Genomic DNA, 19,778 nt, shown 5'->3' on the forward strand with positions numbered 1-19,778 from the left:
TTGGCACAATTTTTACGTTGATACAATGAAGCATGTCATTTTAATAATATTTTTAACAATAGTCTACATATCAACTCCCCGAATATTTCACCCTTCATTACTTTTCAACCATTGGTGAGATGAAGTTCATATTAGGCCATTTCACTATTTAGTATTATGACATTCATTTACTAGAATATTGAAAAAATCCAGAACTTGACGTTACAAATTTTTAAATTTTGTATGAAATGACCCCACTTCCAGACACTCCTTAATATAAATACTAATGAAACAGAAACAACACAAATTTTAGGAATGGAAACAGATACTGATCAACAAGCATCCTCACCAAGTTTTATATGTCATATAATTAACAATCTGAAAACAAATAAAGCTCCTGGATCAGACAACATCCCACCGAATTTGATAAAATACGGTAGAAGAATGCTCAAACAAGAACTGCATAAATTGATGACAAAGATATGGGAAGAAGAGAAGTTACCAACACAATGGAATGAAGGAATCATCTGCCCAATCTTTAAAACACCTTCCCTCCAGTTACTTTCATGGGTGCGTCTGAAGGAACGAAGAACAATACATTCACTGTCTCTTCTGTTTAGAATCATGCATACTTCTACTCCGAAATATCTGTTATCGCGCTTTCAATTTCTTACAACTCTTCGAAACCGACATCAAGCACTTCTTTCTATCCCTCATCATAGAACGTCTTTATACTCATCTTCCTATACTGTAGAAATACCTCGCCTCTGGAATTCGTTACCTAATGATGTCAGGGACTGCCGGACTTTATCACAATTCAAAATTAAATTGGAAAATTTTGTCTTAGTTAATGTTTTTTAGGTATTGCTAGAAGTATTGATTTGTGTTTTTTTTTTCTTTTTAACCTAGATTAAAATTGCAAGTTTCTTGTTTATGTTAGTTAATTAGTTAGGATGGAATTAATTATGATACTTAATCACTCATTTAAAGTTTGTGTGACTGCAACCTGTATATTTTTGTGTGGCTTTACTTTGTTTATAGTGTTTTTTTTCTCTCTCTTTATTTCCTGAGCAGCTTTACTTTGTATATTATAGTGTATTTATTTCTGTTTATTTATATTATTGTATTTGTATTCCTGGTGTTGTGGAAGAGAAGGCCTGATGGTCTTAACTACACCAGAATAAATAAATAAATAAATAAATAAATAAATAAATAAATAAAAAAGAAGATAGATTAATGTGTAGCAACTACAGACCAATAAAGTTATTAAATATAACATATAAAATATATGCCATTATATTAAAACAAAGACTTGTTAAAATAATAGAAAACAAACTGGACGACTATCAAATGGGTTTCTGAGCTAACAGATCAACTATAGATAATATATTTATAGTTAAACAAATATTTGAGAAATGCCATGAATTTAATATTGATCTATATAACATTTTTATTGACTTCAGTAATGCTTTTGATGCAATATGTAACATTAAGAAACACTGAGGCAAAAATAAAGGTGACCAATAAGATAAGCGAAAAGTTCAGTACAGTATATGAAACGGTGTCAAACAAGGTGATCTGCTTTCAGCTACATTATTTAGTTTCGTTATAGACTTTATATTGAAGAAACTGGAGACGAGTGGAAACATTACAACAAAATTAAGGCAATGTATAGCTTATGACATATGTTATATTCATCGCATTGTAGTAATTTTCTATCATACTGGTTGAGTGGAAGAGAAGGCCGAATGGCCTTAACTCTGCCAGTTAAAATAAACCATTATTATTATTATTATTATTATTATTATTATTATTATAACTGCATGAACAAAACCGGCTTTGATAGAAACATTTAACAATTTAAAAGAACAGGCAATGAAATTTGGATTGATAATTAATGAGAAGAAAACAAAATTCTTAAAATGCAGCACAAAAAGAGAAACTTTAGGAGATTTTAAAATAAATTATATAATGATTCAACAAGTACCAAGTTTCAAATATCTTGGATCAACTGTTAATAACAACACCACTGAGGAAGAAATAAAAGAAAGAACTGTAATGGGAAACAAAGCATACTACGCCAACCTGCAGTTATTTAGAAGTAAATTGATATCTAAACAGTCCAAATTTAAGCTATACTGTATTACAATAAGACCTGTAGTAACTTATGCCAGAGAAACATGGGTCCTTCAAAGCTCCATAAAACACAGACTACTCATTTTTGAAAGAACAATACTAAGAAAAATTTTTAGTCCAACTAAAATGAATGATGGTACATGGAGAATTAAATATAACAGTGAACTGAATGAGCTGATAAAGAATAGGAACATAATAAATCATATAAAATCACTAAGATTAGGATGGTTTGGTCAAAAATAGAATGGAGAATAATAGATTAGTTAAACAAATGGAAACCAATAGTTAACAGAAAGCACAGTAGACCAAAAAATAGCTGGGAGGATGATGTCCTGAATGATTTGAAATTGATGAAGGTGGAAAACTGGACAAAGATAGTTGGAAGCCATAAGGAATGGAAGAAAGTTGACGAGAAGGCCAAAACTTTCACCTGAGAGTTGTAGAACCTGAAGTCCGAAGAAGAATAAGATATAAGAAGATATATATATATATATATATATATATATATATATATATATAATGTAATATGGCAATAGAGGGAAGACACTGGAAGAGGTGACAGACTTGAATGAGGATTCTATCTGAATTCAGTTTTATATGCTGACAGCATAGTCTTAATATTTCAGGATGAAAATCATAACTGAAGATCAAGTCTTGGAACAATTCTAGGCCTTCGACTATCTTCGTGCACTATCATATGATAAAGAGATGGATATAGAAATGAAATTAGGTAAATATCAAAATATATGTGGAACTATATGAAGTCTAAAAAATCAATCAAGGCAAGAAATGAAATTGAATTTTTATAATGTTATGGCTTTACCGTCATCATCATCATCATCATCATCATCATCATCATCATCATCATCATCATCATCATCAATAACTTCAAGGTTTAGGCTGATGGCCTGTTCCGCCTCCAGAATTTTATCCGTTAAACTGATCTCTCCAAAGTCTCTTTGGTCTTCCCACTCGTCTTCTTCGTTATGGCTTTATGGAGTCACTAAATGCTGGAATTCTGAACCCAAAATGAAGAGTTTTAATGGAACAAAAAACTGGACGAAATTAGCGCATCAATGGATTGTTCTCCAAAGAAGTCTCTCAGATCATGTTTCACAAAAAGTAGGCAATACAAAAAACTCAGCCCATTTGAACTTAATTTAATTTCGGGAGGGAGGCAATAGACTCAGCACTACAACCTTTCAAGATCTATATCTTATAGAGTGGTTATAATCCAAGAATTACAGTTGCATGCCAATGTAAGAAGTTGAGTGAATTTCTGTAATTGAGTTTACAGAACACTGTTGATAGTATTGTTGATCAACATCTAATAATTTCCTCTGCTTAAGCATTTTTTCATTTACGTGGTCATCATGGTGCTTCACAGAATAGATTACAGAGCACAGGTAACCCAAAAAATTACAAGAATTACGAAAGGGGAACTTCAGCAAGTGAATTCTAATTTCATCAAAATATGTCAGGCATGTGTGAACGCAGATGAACACCACTTTGAACAACTTCTGTAACACATGTTACCCTACTACTTATTATGAAATAAAAATAAAATTGTGTGCAAGATGTACAATATAAGTTAAGTTGTAATTTTACTGTGTTGATAATTTAAACTTAAACCATCTGCAGTGGAAAAACCATGTCCAACGAATTAATCGTAATAGACTTCCAAAACTCATGCTTCAATACCGTACCCAAAGGGCCTTATACTTGTATGGATGATGATGAATTTAAACTTAAATAGCTTATATTATTAGAGCAAAACATTGAAGATGTTAATGAGATTAGTAGAATCTTTAAGTATTATTTATAAAAGTTTCCTTTATTTCTACAATGAAAATGTAGCATTTTGATGCAAACAATAATTTGGCACGAGTCATTTTGCAAAATCATCTTCTCTCTTTTGTTCGTCCTGCAGGTAATGAGTGTTAATGTACTCTGGTTACTGATCTTTTAATGTGCAATGTCGTAGTTTGCAGTGAGGGGAAGAGAGATAGCAAAAGGTTGTACTAATCTGTGAGAAAAAGTATGACTAAATTCTCACCTTACACTCAAGCAAGCAGACCAGAGCATTGGAATGAAGGCAACCAGATATATTTTATTTTGCAGTTTAGTATTCTTATGTGCATGACCAAGATAAGGCACTTGAAACCCAATGGCCAGTCACCAGCAGAAACATAATGCAACATCTGTACAATGGTTCTATTTAAAATTAACTAGCAATGAATCTCAAGCACTAATGGATAATTCCATTTCAATTACACTTTTCATTTCAAGTGAAAGTCACTTATTACTACATTAAAAGATACATCATTCAATTTTATAAATACATTTTTTTTTTCAAATACACGCAACCTTTTAGATGCAGCTCAAAATAATATACCATACAACACAAAACTAACAAATTAGTAAGGAAGAATTAGAAATTAAAAAAATGCAAGAAACTTCTGCACCATGCTTCCAGTCGTTAAAATTAATATTTGAAAGAACATTTAAACATGGAATAACAATTATAGAATCAATACCATCAATCTCTGGTCCACAACATCTTACCACATGACTGTAAACACAACACAATTTTCAGTCTTCAAAACATATTTTATCATGGATACACATGTACATGTACAAAGAAGAGAGAGGAAAATCACTAACCTCCTTAAGATACAAGCCGATGAATTTTCTGCCTAATTACATTCAAAATATACCATACTATGGGCGAGCACTTGCTTCTTTATGTGATTGGTATATTTATTTTGTATCTACACAACTCTGTATAATCATATTTGTATATAAACACATGAATGGGTATATGCAAATCCTGAATTGTGTTTGAGGCAAAAAAGAGTGGAATTTTACGAAAATGCGAGATTAATTTTCAGTCCAAATTCTTTGTACAATAATAAGAGCCCTGCATTACGAGGAAGCTTTTATGAGGTTACCTTTATAACAATACAAAAAAGACACTGATTGACACTCAATATGGCATGTTTTTATGAAATTATGTTCAACAATAATAATCTTACATATCAGATTATGAAATTTGTGACAAAAAATCAGTTAATGGGGTCATAATGTCCACGTATACGTCGAGCAAGCTGCATATCACTGGCAAAAACTGTGACACGCTTTGCATGTATGGTACACAGAAGTGAGTCTTCAAAGAACTGCACCATGTACATCTCTGCACTTTCCTGTAATGCTTCTAATGCACTTCCCTGAATCCTGGAAATGTAAAAATATAATTAATAAAGATTCAGCAAAATAATTCTATCTAAAACCTTGAAATATTACCACAGTCAACTTTCGAGCTTCTTCAAGCCAATATTGAAACAAATTTTGGGACACCTATGATATGGGTTTGCCAGAATACCAAACATCTAAGACAACACAAAACCTCACATAGATGATAAACATCCATATATGTCTTGCACAAGATTCGAAGCGACATTTCATACAGGTATGTACATTTTAGTCTAAGGTACATGAGCCAAATAAGGCTCCGTTCTAAATAAGGCCCATCTGTCATTTTATTAAGATAACATTATAATTTCTACTAGTTTCTTAATGTTTCTCACAGTTCCTGGCCTCTGATGGCTAGACTAGAAACTACAACAGTATAATTGAACGATTTCGACATGTTTGCTTCAGTTGAGCAGTGAACGACGTCAGAAGCTGTTGTCGCTATTATTTCGAGGTATTTTAATAAACTTTCTGCAGTTTTTGGTAACTTAACATAAATGAGCTTGGTATATGTCATTTCAAAACATATGATTAGTAGAATAAGATACTGTATTGATATTTTCCATTTAATGTGTATTTATTTATCCCTTAGTAAATCTACGAATGAAAGTGTGGATTTACAGGGAGCTCCAAATAAGGCCCCTCTATAGATGAGCTAAACAAGGCCCATGGACCTTATTTGGAACATTAATTTTCTTAAAGGTTTTTTTCTCATTTTGAGCCTCATAAAGGCATTCTGTAACATACGGTAATTTATTTATGAGAAAATTGTGAAGACAATTATCAAAGCTACGATAATTATTTTAATTCGTAATTTAATTAATTATTTTTAGCATAATAATTTTGTTTATTTGTTAAAATATAATATTTTAATTCTTTCGGTATGTAGTTTGAGTTATTTAGAAAGCTTAAACTTGCATTTTGAGTCGAATGGACTTGAAATGAAAGTCGTACAGTAAACAAACGGATATTTGGGAAAATATTTAGTAAGGTTTGGCCAAGAGTTGCTACTCCTTCTAACATATCAAGTGGATTTAGCACTATTGGAATTTATTCATTCGATCCTAGTGCTATCCCTGAGAGGCCTTCGCTCCTTTCGAACTCACCAGGAAAGAAAAGGCTGAAGAAGCCCCATTGCGATCAAAATCTGGATCCCAGTTACTCCTACATCAGCCAAATCAAGTTAAAGCATTAACCCAGAAAAGAGTTTCGAAACAAAGAGATTCAGGGGACTCAAGCTTCACAAGTGACATCTTCTCTCTTCCTGACGAATCCAGTTACTTTTCCCATATCTCTAGTGATAATGAAGGGAAATTAGAAACTTCATTTCAAAACATTCTTCATACCCCTGAAATAAAGAGAAACCATACAAACCAGCGACGAAAAGCCCTTAATTACCAAGCACTTGAGGTAACAAGGGAATTGTTTCAAGACAAAGAGAAGGCTAAATCAGTTAACACTGCAAAAGGACATAGGCGTACAGAGGACTGCGAAATTGGTAAGAATGGTGCTCTGCTCCTAAAGGTTTGAGCGTGAAGACAGCTGAGAAAAGGAAAATATGTCGTGCGCCTTCCGTGAAAGATCTTCTTGAAGCTGGACCGCGTGGCATTCAAACTAAAAGAGTGAAAAAAGGAAGTTGGTTCTGTTATTTACGCAGAAAGGGTCGTATTGCTGACAAGAGACTGTGTGTAAAGTGTTCAACTTATGTTCATGAAGAATGTGTTGGACTTATGGCTAAGGACAAAATATCCAGTTTTCTTTGCCCACAGTGTGATATTTAGGTGAAATACACAATACAACTTTTCTTTATCAGAGTGTAATCTTGATGCTTAGGACAAAATATTCAGTTTTATTTTCCGAGAATGTCATCTTAGACTAAGAATCTTCAGACAGCTGTGAAAATATGGTGAACTTATTCAGTTTTCTTTGCCCAGAATGTGATCTTAGACTAAAAATAGTTTTTTTTTTTTTTTTTTTTTTTTTACTCAGAGTGTGATCTTTAGACTAAGGACAGAATATCCATTTGTTTTGTCCAGAATGTGTTTTTCATCTACTTAACTTTGAATATCATTATTGTAGTTCATTTGGCTTAAATACGATTATTGTAATCTAATTGATTTCTATTTGCTTTCGTAATTACTATTTATTTACACATGGGCCTTATTTGGGACTGATAGTGGTCCTTATTTGGAACGAGTGTGCCAAATAAGGCCCATTATTCAAATTTTAAATATTGCACTATTATAGAAAAGTTTTTCAGTAAATCTAAATCTAAGACTACGTTTTCTTTATTGCTCACCTTGAAGTATGTTTTAGTACAACTTTCAGAATTTTATCTCTTTCAGTAACAGTACAATATATCTTGATACGTTAAATGGGCCGTATTTGGCACATGTACCTTACAAGCCACCTATGTCTCTTCTGTCAAGAAATCACACCTAAAAGTGAATCTTAATCGAAGATCAATAATTCTAGCCAGAAGCATTTCCATATTTGCTTCCTCTTCTGTCACACATTTACAATTTGGTAAAATTCAGTATTTACTGGGAGTGACCTTTTTCTCCAAGAGGTTTGTAAAATTGTAAAAGCAGTCTATATCTATTAATGTTCATATGTGTTAACCAAACACTAAATTAAGTATCCCTCCAGTTCCAGAACTTTATACAACACTGAGGAATTTTTTAACATCTGTGATTTTCAGTGGTGATTACTGAAGGGGGACTCTAGGAACTCGCCCTCCTTGTGAAAATTAGTGAACACATTATATTTGCACTTGCCAAACATCCCTAAATTGATAATTTCAGGACCGATGTTGCATTTCTACAAGCTCTGCATACACAGAGGAGATTAGGCAGCAGTGCAGTAACACTTGGATTCAGACTCATTGTCAGAACATTCTTTCGATATGTGACATCACATTGTCATGACGAGTGCAATGCTCTCCCTCACTCCATCCAAGTCCATGCTAGAGCGCTTTCAGAATAAGAAGGCATATAAGGCGGAGCTAGTTCAGTCCGGTCTATGTCGATTAGCCAGTGACAGTGAAGCGGTGTTGTCTAGTTAAGTCGTCGCGAATTAGTTTCTTTCTTGCGCGCACAATACTTATGACTAGGAATGAATTTTAAGCAGTACCATTCGATAGAGCTACACATACTGAAATCAACTGTACAAGAATGACAATTGTATGTCAACTGGTTCACGTGTTATCGCTTTAAAATTAAACAGAGATATCCAACCTACAACATAGAACATATTTTGCTCTGAAGTCCCTCTTTGTAAATGGAGATAGATTCTGTTTACTTCCAAATTCAGATGTGGACTGTTTTCTCTTGTGTGATGTGTAACTTACCGTAACAATGTCTCTTGAAGGGATTGCAATTGGCTCTTGTGTTTCATCTGTTATATACAAAAGAACAGTCCTACACTCACAAGCGAGAAGTATGGTATTTTTTGTATATATTTTTTCTAAAGAACTAGCTTATGATGCAGTGCGTGTCAGTTTTTCACAAACAAAAAAGTTTGACTGCAGAGGCGTGTGGTTTAGAAGTGCATACGTTATCTTATATTCTCGGACAGGACAAAGAGACAATTAAAATAGGTGGTATACTTGAATTTACCTCTCCCAGAAAATAACGCAAAACAAACGTGTTAATTATTTGTACAATTTTCAGAACCATGTATTAATTCATCGTACAATATTTGAAATATAATAGTAGTATGTGTTAGCACTGCCATTATAATAGAACGTGGAAAGAAGAAGCTGAGAATAACCATAGGTACAATTTTCACTTTTGATTGGAATATTATACATGGTAAAAGACGAAATATTGCATAAACATATGAGATACTTGGATGATATTGTAAACATAAACACTCCTGCCTCTTTTTCCATGAATTATACGGAGAGTATTAACAACATTCTTCCTTAAGAGCATTAGAAAACTTTATAAGATGAAGCAAATTAATTACATTTCACTTTTAAAATAAATACAGGCATGCTAGGAACGAGGAAATTTTATAATTCCAAAACTCAATTTATATTTTAAAAACCTTTCGTTATATGTATCGCACTTTATACATTTTTTCTAATATACAATTTTACCTTCAATATATTAACAATATTATTGGGTTACGGTTTTCATATTCACTTCTGTATAACTACCTTCACTCATAGGTTTATATTGTCTCAGGCTAGAGTGATAGAACATAGAATCCTGAACCTCTAGGTAGGTATAAGCTTGAGGATTAAATTAAATTAGATAGGCTTGATTTAACAAAGTAAAAGAAAGTAATCTTCAATTGAGGACCGTTTTTGCAAAACTTGCTAACTGAAAAAACTAAATTTTACAGGAGAGACAAAACACTATAGTAAGCAAGTTTTGCTGTATCTCTCACTTATAGCAGAAAGCAAGTTTTGAAAAAACGATCACACTTTGACACACTACAATGAAGAGAAATAACCCAATTTTACTAAGATGCTTAGAACATCATGTAGAGGCCTGCCTTATGGTAACGAATCCATCAAAATCTCAATTTTGCAAAAACGGTCCTCAATTTTAATATGAGTACTGAATTAGGCCTACATATGAACAGATATGCTTATATTCTTAGCCAGAATATGGAACTCTGAACCTCTAGATATGTAAAAATTAGTCAGACTTAGTTTAAAGAAAAATAAAATAATCTACAGTTTTAATATGAGTACTGAATTATATATGAACACATTATGATTACGTTGCATTATAGCCAGATTCAAAACCAAAAACCCTGGACCCCTAGGTATATATAAGCTAAAGAATCAAATTAAATTAGGCTATATAGGTTTCATTTAACATAGGAAAAATAAAATATTTTTCAACTTCAATATTAATATTAAATTACGTAGCTATCTACAGATATGTTTACATTTTATTATCACTAGATTCAAACAAACTGTACCTCATCTTTCCTCTGGAGAAATAAACAATAATAAATTCAGCTTTGCTGTACAAGGAAGTCTGAGAAAGAATTAAGACATTCTTTCTCAGACATTAGCACAGTAAATTTCTACATATCTGTCACTTTATTTCGCAAGTTAGCGACTCCAAGATCTACTGATCTGTGAAGCGAAGAAGTAATAAAAATTGGGATGAAAATTTCTTCAGTAAGAGTAATTATATTTAAATATTACACACAAAGACACGTCGTACTGCTGCTAGCACTCAATTGGCTTAGGCCATATGCCTTCTTATTCTGAAACCGCTATAGTGAACTGACTCAACTCAAGTGACTCTGTCATGACGAATATTTTGGAGTGGTAGAATACAATCACGGCTCTTTTCTTCAAGGGAGTTATTTGAGTATATTTGTCTAAATTCCTTCCATTGAGAGAATAAAATATTGAATGTTTTGTACAATACTCAGTGTGTTATAACTGGAACTTGGAAAATATAGGTAGATCAAATTTTGTTTCTGGGTCAGTACAGAAAAACAAAAATTAACCTAAGTCGAATATACCTGTAATACCTAAGATCTTAGAACATGAGGAAGACGCCAAAGCCACCAAATCATGAATTACTACCACTCCGTAACTTACATATATGTAATTTCAACTACATAAACTCGACAGTGCAGCCAACATTGCTGATGAAAAACACGTAAAATATTACATTACCAATGAGCAATTTAGAAACTGAGAGATGTTTCTCGACCTTAAGAGTGATAAATACATTATTAATTTTATGGAAATGCATGGGGGTGGACAAATTAAATACACTCGTAACATTTTCAAAGAAAAAACAATGGTAGCTGAAATTACTGATTTCAATAAACTAATCATTTACAAATTCTGTGCGAATTAAGAGAAAGATTATCAGTAGACAAGTGAGTAGAGCAGCAAGTTAATACAGTACAAATAATATTAGGTTGTTGCATAATTCTGCAACAATTTTTCATAAGTTTATTAAACACATCAGATACACATAAGAGAGAAGTTAATCATCAACAATATATTCTCCTTCACTATTTATAACAGTCTGCCAATGCTGAAGTAGTTTTTCGATTCCACGCCCATAGAAATCGCGTGGTTTTGAGTTAAAAAAGTCGTCAAGCCATGTTCGAAGAGCATTTTCATCCTGAAAGGAAGTTCCTTGTCCGATAGAGTGGAAAAGGTGAAAATTTGAGGGCACAAGATCAGGTGAATAAGGTGGATGCAGAATGACTTCCCAATCCAAGTCCTGGATAGTTTCGTGTCAGGTTAGCAGAGTGCAGGCAAGCATTATCGTGGAGCAGCATCACTTCACGCAGTCTTGTTGGTAGTTTTTCTTGGATTGTCTGTGCAAGACGTCACAGTTGGTGCCAATAAATGTTGGCAGTGATGGTTACACCTCAGGAAGCAATTCGTAGTACAGCAAACCCTCGCAGTTCCACCAGATGCATAACATTATCTTTTGCGGATGCGAGCTGGCCTTTGTAACGGGGAGTTGCTTTTTTGTTTGGACTCAACCATTTCTTTCTTTTCCTTATGTTAGCATAAAGACACTATTTCTCGTTACCAGTAATGATATTGGATAGGAATGTTTTGATGACGTGTGTTTGTATATACACATAATATAATTATGTTTAGATGCAAGTTAAAACTTTTTCTATATATAGTTATTTCGTATTTTGCAGATGCATGTTTGCCAGGTAATTCTTAGCTCTGTAAAATATACGTGTGTTTGAATAAAATATGATATGCAATAATAAATACAATTATTTGATTTAATGTTCAAAGGCATAAATTAATGCAAATTATTAACAATCTTACGTGTTATATTTCGATATTATTTATTCTTGAAGAAAAGGAATTATTTCATTTTGATGTAGTCAAAGCATGAATTACATTCTACATATGTCATGTTTTTAGTTAAATGAGGAAACTTGCGTATATATATGCAATGGATGTGCACAGTGGTCCGCTCATATTGATATGTTGTAAAAGGATTAAGTTAGTTATGATGTTGGCTGTTTTAGCTCTACAATCATTGAAAATATGCATATATTTAAAAAGGGTATGATTTAGGAAAATTCAATTTATTCAACAGTATAATGTTGATATGAACCATTAATAAATCAAGTGCCAATTTTTAAAAAATTTAGGTAAAGAAATGGGAGAATATGTAGATTACATCCTGAATTTATTATATTGTATCAAAGTTGAGTTAAATGGGGAAACTTACGTGTGTGTGTGTGTGTCTATATATATAAATATAAATAAATAAATAAATAAATAAATAAATAAATAAATATATATATATATATATATACACACACACAGGGTGTTTAAAAAATACGGGGCATAATTTCAGGTATGTATTTCCCACATGTAGACAATCAAAATAGTTCATTACAACATGTGTTCGGAAATGCTTTATTTCCGAGTTATGGCCTTCACAACACTGAAATTCACCAGATCGTTTTTCTTTCTGCAGGTTGTTGCCATCAAAGAAGACATTAAGAGGGCACTCTGACAGTTCATTCCGAGGCAAAGGTTACATTCAGTGTTGTGTAGGCGTTAGACTGTGCGACATGTATCAAGAGCTGGCAGAGATACACTTCATGTACGGTAAGGTGGACGGCAATGCAATATATATACATACATACACACACGATGAATTCGTATGGAAGTCTGCTCACATTAATATGTTTGAAGAAATGGAATCAATTACGACGTGGTTGTGTTGTTCTGTAATTGAAGTATACATATGTTGAAAAAGGGTACAATTTAGGAGATGAAAATAAATTTTAAAAAATTTATTGATTCAAAGATGTAATTGAACGTTAATAAATTTCATATTATATTATATTCCAGTAATTATATTACCGGTTTATGGTTTTGAAAAGAATTACTAATGTGGTCTTGTATGAATTATTAAGTATATAATTCAAATTGTATCATATATTAAGTTGAAGAAAGAACTTACGTGTATGTGTGCATTGATGTATGTGGTGATCTCCTCTTGTTGTATTGTACTGGCTATTGAGTAACTTGTGACATTAGCTGTTTTGATTCATTAATGTTTCATGCCAACATTATACCCTTGAATAAATTTAATTTTCTTAAATCATACCCTTTTTAAATATATGTATGTTTTCAATGATTACAGAGCTAAAACAACCAACATCATAACTAACTTAATCCTTTTACAACATGAATATGAGCGGACCACTGTGCGCATTCATCACACATATATACGCAAGTTTCCATTTTTAACTAAAAACATTACATATGTAGAATGTAATTCATACTTTAACTACATCAAAATGAAATAATACCTTTTCTTCAAGAATAAATAATGACCAAAATATAACACGTAAGATTGTTAATAATTTGCATTTATGTCATTGAACATTAACCCATTAGCGCCATGCGTTAATTGCCTTAATTTTAAATAGCCTGCTAAGAATCAGACAAGATATAAATGTGGGGTTTTTTTTTTTTCTATGCGTGGACATGTGTAGAATGCCACAGTGATGTCAATTTCATTCTGTTGTTCATAGTGCTAACGTGTTCATTGTTGGTACTGTGTCAAGTTACAAAGAAATGGACAGAGTTTCAGTAAGTACATTGTTATTATGTAAAATATTTTTTTTCTTCCCTCTTTTCTATTTATTTATGTTAAATATACTTCAATAAATATGTTTATTATATGTTATAAAAATTCTAACCGAAAGTGGTTCAGCTAAGCCCTTTTTTACTTCAGTGTTGCCATATAGCACCTGTATAGTCCGATTTAGATATTATTTACAATATACAATATTTTCCATTTTAGAAAAGGCTTCTTTCTCGCTGAAGCAATGGACATTATACATAATGTCTGATGATATTTTTGTACCCGAAGAACACCTGTTACATGATAAAAGCATGGTGTAATATAACGGGCATCATAGCTGTAAGCAGTTTATCCATGGTAAGTCCATTCAATTTGGCTACAAAATATGGAGCCTAAATACTAAGGACGGTTATTTGGTCAATTTTGAACTGTACCGGGGAAAAGGACCTAAATCAAACCCAGATTATGAGAAAGTATTCGGCAAGGCTGCTAGTATGTTACTTGTACTACTTGATGAACTTCCTGATAAAAAAGGACCTAAAGTTCAATTTTTACATGGACAATTTGTTCTCTGGTGCAAATCTTTTTTGCATTTCTAACATTCCATAGGTACACAGTAATTGGAACCATTCATGAAAATCGAATTCTCAAAGAGTGCTTCTTTACCAGTAAAACATGTTTTTCATAAAAGAACGAGGATATTTCGAGACCGCTATGGAAATGAACAACGGAAATCTGTATGTGCGATGGATGGATAACACTGCTGTTACTATGATATCCACCTCTTGCGGTACCCAAGAAATTACGCATGTGAAAAAGTTTTCGCAAAAACAAAAGCGAAATGTAATGGTTCCAAAAACAAAATTGGTTGCGAAGTACAATTTGTACATGTACGGCACCGATCAGATTGAGCAGAAGCTGAGCTGCTACCATATTGGCATTTGGGGGAAAAAAATGGTACTGGCCATTGGTTACCTGTTTATTCGATGTTGCCATGCAGAACAGTTGGATCATGTACAATGAAGCACACAATCAGAGAATTTCCCAACTGAACTTCAGAAGAAAAGTGGCTAATGTGTATCTGAGGAGGTATAAGGTACTACCGAAGTCAGCCACTTCGCCAGCATCACCACCAGACAGTCTAGTATCAGATTCTGTCAGATACAATCGATTGGACCATCTTGTGTAACACACAGAAGAGAAGAAAAAGTGAAGCTGTGCTCGGAATATATGCAAGTCGATGTTGGTCTGTGCATTGACCTTTTCATTTCATTCCATTCCCTCTAATTTGATTCTGATGCTATATTCTTATCATTATTATAAATGTATAATCTATAAATGCCTTTAAAATAAATGTAAGTTATGGGTTCGTAATTTATTATACTTTTAACTTATACCTACTTCTTTACAGATATTACAAGCTTACAAAACCATTACTAAGATCATAATAAAGAATAATTGCTATAAAGAGATCATGGAGATGCCTAGTGTTGCCATGTGGCAATGGCAAAATTCTCGCAAAGTATAGTCGACATGAGAAAATAATACAAACTAAAAACTATTTTTCTTTTTTTAGACATCTTCTAGGCAAGAAATAAAGTAACCAAAATTAATATTAAAAAAAATTATAATAATTTTGGCGCTAATGGGTTAAATCAAATAATATTTATTATTTCATATCATATTTTATTCAAAGAAATGTATATTTTACAAAGTTAAGAATTACCAGCCAAACATGCATCTGCAAAATACGAAACAACTACATATAGAAGAAGTTTTAACTTGCATCAAAACATAATATTATATGTATATACAAACACACGTCATCAAAACATTCATGCACAATTAATAACGTCAATTTTTTCATATGAAATTTAAATTTTATACATATTTATGTATAAGTATGGCGATATTTTATATTTCATCAATTTTAATTTTTAACAGTGTTAACCAACACATATAACAACATATTGTAACATGAGTTCTATGTATACTTACACCATGTCACGTAAAATTTTGGTAAATTAACAATTCAAATGCAAATTAATTGAAATTAACATAGCCCCTATAACTATATTGACTATTACTACAATAACTCATGACTTTACTTCTTACTGTTACACAAATTACAAATTAATATTTCATTACAAAGTGAATACATTCTACATTGTACTTATGTATATCGTTAAACAATTATGTATCTGATGATGCTCTACAGGCGAAAATGTTTATACTTTTCTTCAGTAACATGTTGTAACAAATATTAATTTGCAATAAGAATGATAAGTCATATGACTGAAAATTTTAAATAAATATATTTCATGTTGAATCTTTTGTACACTACTTTTAACACTTGAATATAAATAATTGATTAAATGGCGATCTTACTCGTGTTAATTGTGTAAGCTGCACATGCTTACACAATTAACACAAGTAAGATCGCCATTTAATCAATTATTTAAATATATTTCATAACTTTACTCTACGAAATTTAATTCTTCTGTTTATTATAAGCATAAATGGTTGTGTGGTTGTCCTGAAAAAAAAAAAGCGCTAATTTGCTTTCCATGTTTATTGTTCAGAGGTGATGCGACTTGGATAAAAGCAGGGGTAAATGATTTAAGGGTAAATATTCTGAAATGGGTAAATGTTTGTCCCGGCTGATTTAAGGAGTTTCTTGAAAACGTTAACTGATTACTTTTGCGTTTAATTAACTAACTCTCACATGTTTTAGTTGGAAACAAAGCATAAAACGATCAATTTTAAAATTTATAATTAAAAATAATGTCCAAACGTCAAAATGAAACGATGGTCCCTATGTCCCCAACTACATTTTACTCTGTTTTACCAAGTTTTTCTCAGAATGTTTCGATTTGATTTTATTTCCTCGGCCAAGATTATAAAAATAAATAGTTAAAATACTTATGAAAGACAGGAATTGTTTTTTGTTTAATTCTGAAAGGACACAACTTTATGTTAAAGTTTGTCCCCAAAAATTTCGTAACGCCGGTCCCTCGAAATAAAAGAGCTACACAAAAGACAATTTTGTTGCATGTGGTAAATTTTAACGGTTGGTAGTGATGAGAGGTCAACATGGCGCCAGTTAAAAAACTTTTCGTCCATTGTCGTAATTTATTTTATTGAGAAATACAAAGGGGGTCAAGGGGTAGTATGTGGTCTCGAAGGGGTATAGCTTGCTGGCAGTTATACTTCATTTAAAAGTTTGGGAAATGCCACTCATTCCTACCAAGTCAAATACATGCATGTCCTCGTCGTGACCCCTGGGTAACACTAACAATGTAAGGGCGGAAAAGCGAGTACCCGACGCTATAATTGTGACATGCCAGCTACGGGAGAAAACCCAGACAGAAAATCATCGCCCACACAGGATTGCTGCGCGGTTGGGCGTAGTGGTTAGCAACCCCACCCCGGAAAAAGTCCATTGCTCAGAAACCTAAAGAAGGAAAAGCCGGATGGCCAAATCTATGGCGACATGGCAAGAATAAGGCAAACGATTTAAAGATTGGCACGTGGAATGTATTATCCTTGTATAGACCAGGTGCACTAAAAGTCCTGACTGACCAGCTTTTGAAATATAAAGTAGATGTAACAGCAATCCAAGAAATGAGATGGATGGGGAATGGGGTTATTGATAAGAAGGAATGTGTGATTTTTTATAGTTGCCATCCAAACAAACATCAATTTGGGACTGGTTTTATAGTAAGGAAGGAAGTTAAACATTTAATCTTAAACTTCAATCCAATTAATGAGCGAATTTCAGTTTTGCGAATTAAAGGGAAATTCTTCAACTGCAGCTTAATTAATGTACATGCCCCAACGGAAATGAAACCAAACGAGGAAAAGGATACCTTCTATGCATTACTGGAAAGGGCATTTGATTCTTGTCCTAGTAGTGACATAAAGATGGTTTTAGGTGACCTAAATGCTCAAGTTGGTAAAGAAGAAATCTACTATCCAACTATTGGGAAATATAGTTTACACGATAGTAGCAACGATAATGGGCAAAGGCTGATTGAATTCGCAACATCGAGGGGCATGGTTATTGGGGGTACTTTTTACTGTCATAAAGCGATACATAAAGGAACGTGGAAAATGCCAGATGGTAATGTAGTCAATCAAATTGACCACATGGTTATAGATAAAAGACATAAAAAATGTTTGTTGGACATAAGAAATCGTAGAGGAGCTAATATAGACTCCGACCACTTCCTGGTGATTGCTAAAATTAGACAAAAAAAATCCAATTGTAAAAAAATCAGAAGCACTAAAAGTCAAAATAAGGAGAAATATAATGTTGAAAGTTTAAAGAATGATGAAATAGTTGCAAATTACAAACAAAGAATGAAACAGGAGATTGAGAAAATGGGACTTAAAGCAAATGGAACAAGTGATGAGACCCGAATTGATGATGGATGGAAAACAATTAGAGAGACAATAACCACAATAGCAGAAAAAACAATTGGCACAATATGCGGACCTAAACAAAATTATTGGTTTGATGATGAGTGTAGAATAGTAACAGAAGAAAAGAATAAAGTATATCTAAAAATGTTAAAGAGAGGAAGTACAAGGAGCCTTACAGAACAATATAGAAATAAAAGAAGAGAAGAAAAATACATTCATAGGAAAAAGAAGAGGAAATTTGAAAATGACAGATTACTTGAAATTGAACTCTGTAGAGAATATAAAGAAACTAAAACATTCTATAAATTTGTAAATAATGAGAGGAAGAGTTTTAAACCTAGGACTAATTTATGTAGAGACCCTAGAGGGAATATTTTAACAAGTAAAGATGAGATTTTAAATAGATGGAGTAATCATTTTAGCAGTCTTCTTAACGGAAATAACACTAATGTTGTCAATCAAGGTATATTGATGGGGAATATCAACGGTAATAATACTAGTAGTTCCGATGTCAATAACAGATTGGAAACTGATAATGACCTACCAACAATGGAGGAAATTAACGAGTCCATTAAACAGCTTAAAAATAATAAAGCACCAGGAGATGATGGAATTCAGGCTGAACTGTTAAAACATAAAACAGATGAATTGCGACATAACCTATGTAAATTAATTAAAACAATATGGGAAGAAGAAATAATACCGATGGAATGGAAAATGGGCATCATATGCCCACTTCATAAAAAGGGACACCAACTTGTATGTTCAAACTATAGAGGTATAACACTTCTGAATACAACATATAAAGTCTTTTCTAAAATTCTGTATAATAGACTACTGCCATACACTGAGAAAGTAGTTGGGAAATATCAAACTGGTTTTTGTAGAGGAAAGTCAACTATTGACCAAATATACACTCTAAGACAAATTCTGGAGAAAACAAGAGAGAGTAGGATAGAAACACACCATTTATTTATAGATTTTAGTACTGCTTATGACAGTGTGAATAGAGCTGGACTCTATAATGCTATGGAAGAACTTGGATTTCCCCATAAGCTCATAAGATTAGTGAAGGCCACCATGGAAAATAGTCAATGTTGTGTGGAAATACAAATGGACCTCTCTGATAAGTTTACTACCAAGGATGGACTTAGACAAGGTGATTCTCTTGCATGTCTTTTGTTTAATATATCATTAGAAAAGACAGTGCGGGAAGCAAAAATACAAACATGAGGTACCATATTTTATAAGTCTGTCCAAATATTAGCCTTTGCAGATGATATTGACATAATAGCGAGGTCAGAAAGAGATCTAATAAAAACCTTCAGAAATCTAAGAGATGCAGCTGGGAATATGGGATTAAAAATTAATGGAAACAAAACAAAATACATGGTAGTCAATAACAAAAACAAA

At 32.6% G+C, this 19,778-nt stretch overlaps 1 protein-coding gene and 1 long non-coding RNA gene across 4 annotated transcripts in view; one reads left to right on the forward strand and one right to left on the reverse strand.

The window, feature by feature from the left end:
• The window catches only part of LOC138704943 (uncharacterized), a 130,268-nt gene that overhangs the window by 39,164 nt on the left and 71,326 nt on the right, over positions 1-19,778 (forward strand). Inside the window, exon 1 of one of the 2 annotated variants that reach the window (XR_011333487.1) lies at positions 12,705-12,952. The exons of the other annotated variant lie outside the window; for it this stretch is intronic. This is a non-coding gene — a long non-coding RNA (uncharacterized lncRNA). Of the gene's footprint in view, positions 1-12,704; positions 12,953-19,778 lie in introns of those variants that run through there. 2 annotated transcript variants of the gene reach the window in all.
• LOC138704942 (histone H3-like centromeric protein A) overlaps positions 1-19,778 on the reverse strand; it is a 105,074-nt gene that overhangs the window by 5,033 nt on the left and 80,263 nt on the right. The window contains exon 5 of one of the 2 annotated variants that reach the window (XM_069833392.1): positions 5,041-5,349. The exons of the other annotated variant lie outside the window; for it this stretch is intronic. Coding sequence (XP_069689493.1) covers positions 5,181-5,349 — 169 coding nt within the window. The 3' untranslated portion in view covers positions 5,041-5,180. Of the gene's footprint in view, positions 1-5,040; positions 5,350-19,778 lie in introns of those variants that run through there. 2 annotated transcript variants of the gene reach the window in all.

The sequence above is a fragment of the Periplaneta americana genome, chromosome 8, assembly GCF_040183065.1.
Source record: "Periplaneta americana isolate PAMFEO1 chromosome 8, P.americana_PAMFEO1_priV1, whole genome shotgun sequence".
NCBI lineage: Eukaryota > Metazoa > Arthropoda > Insecta > Blattodea > Blattidae > Periplaneta > Periplaneta americana.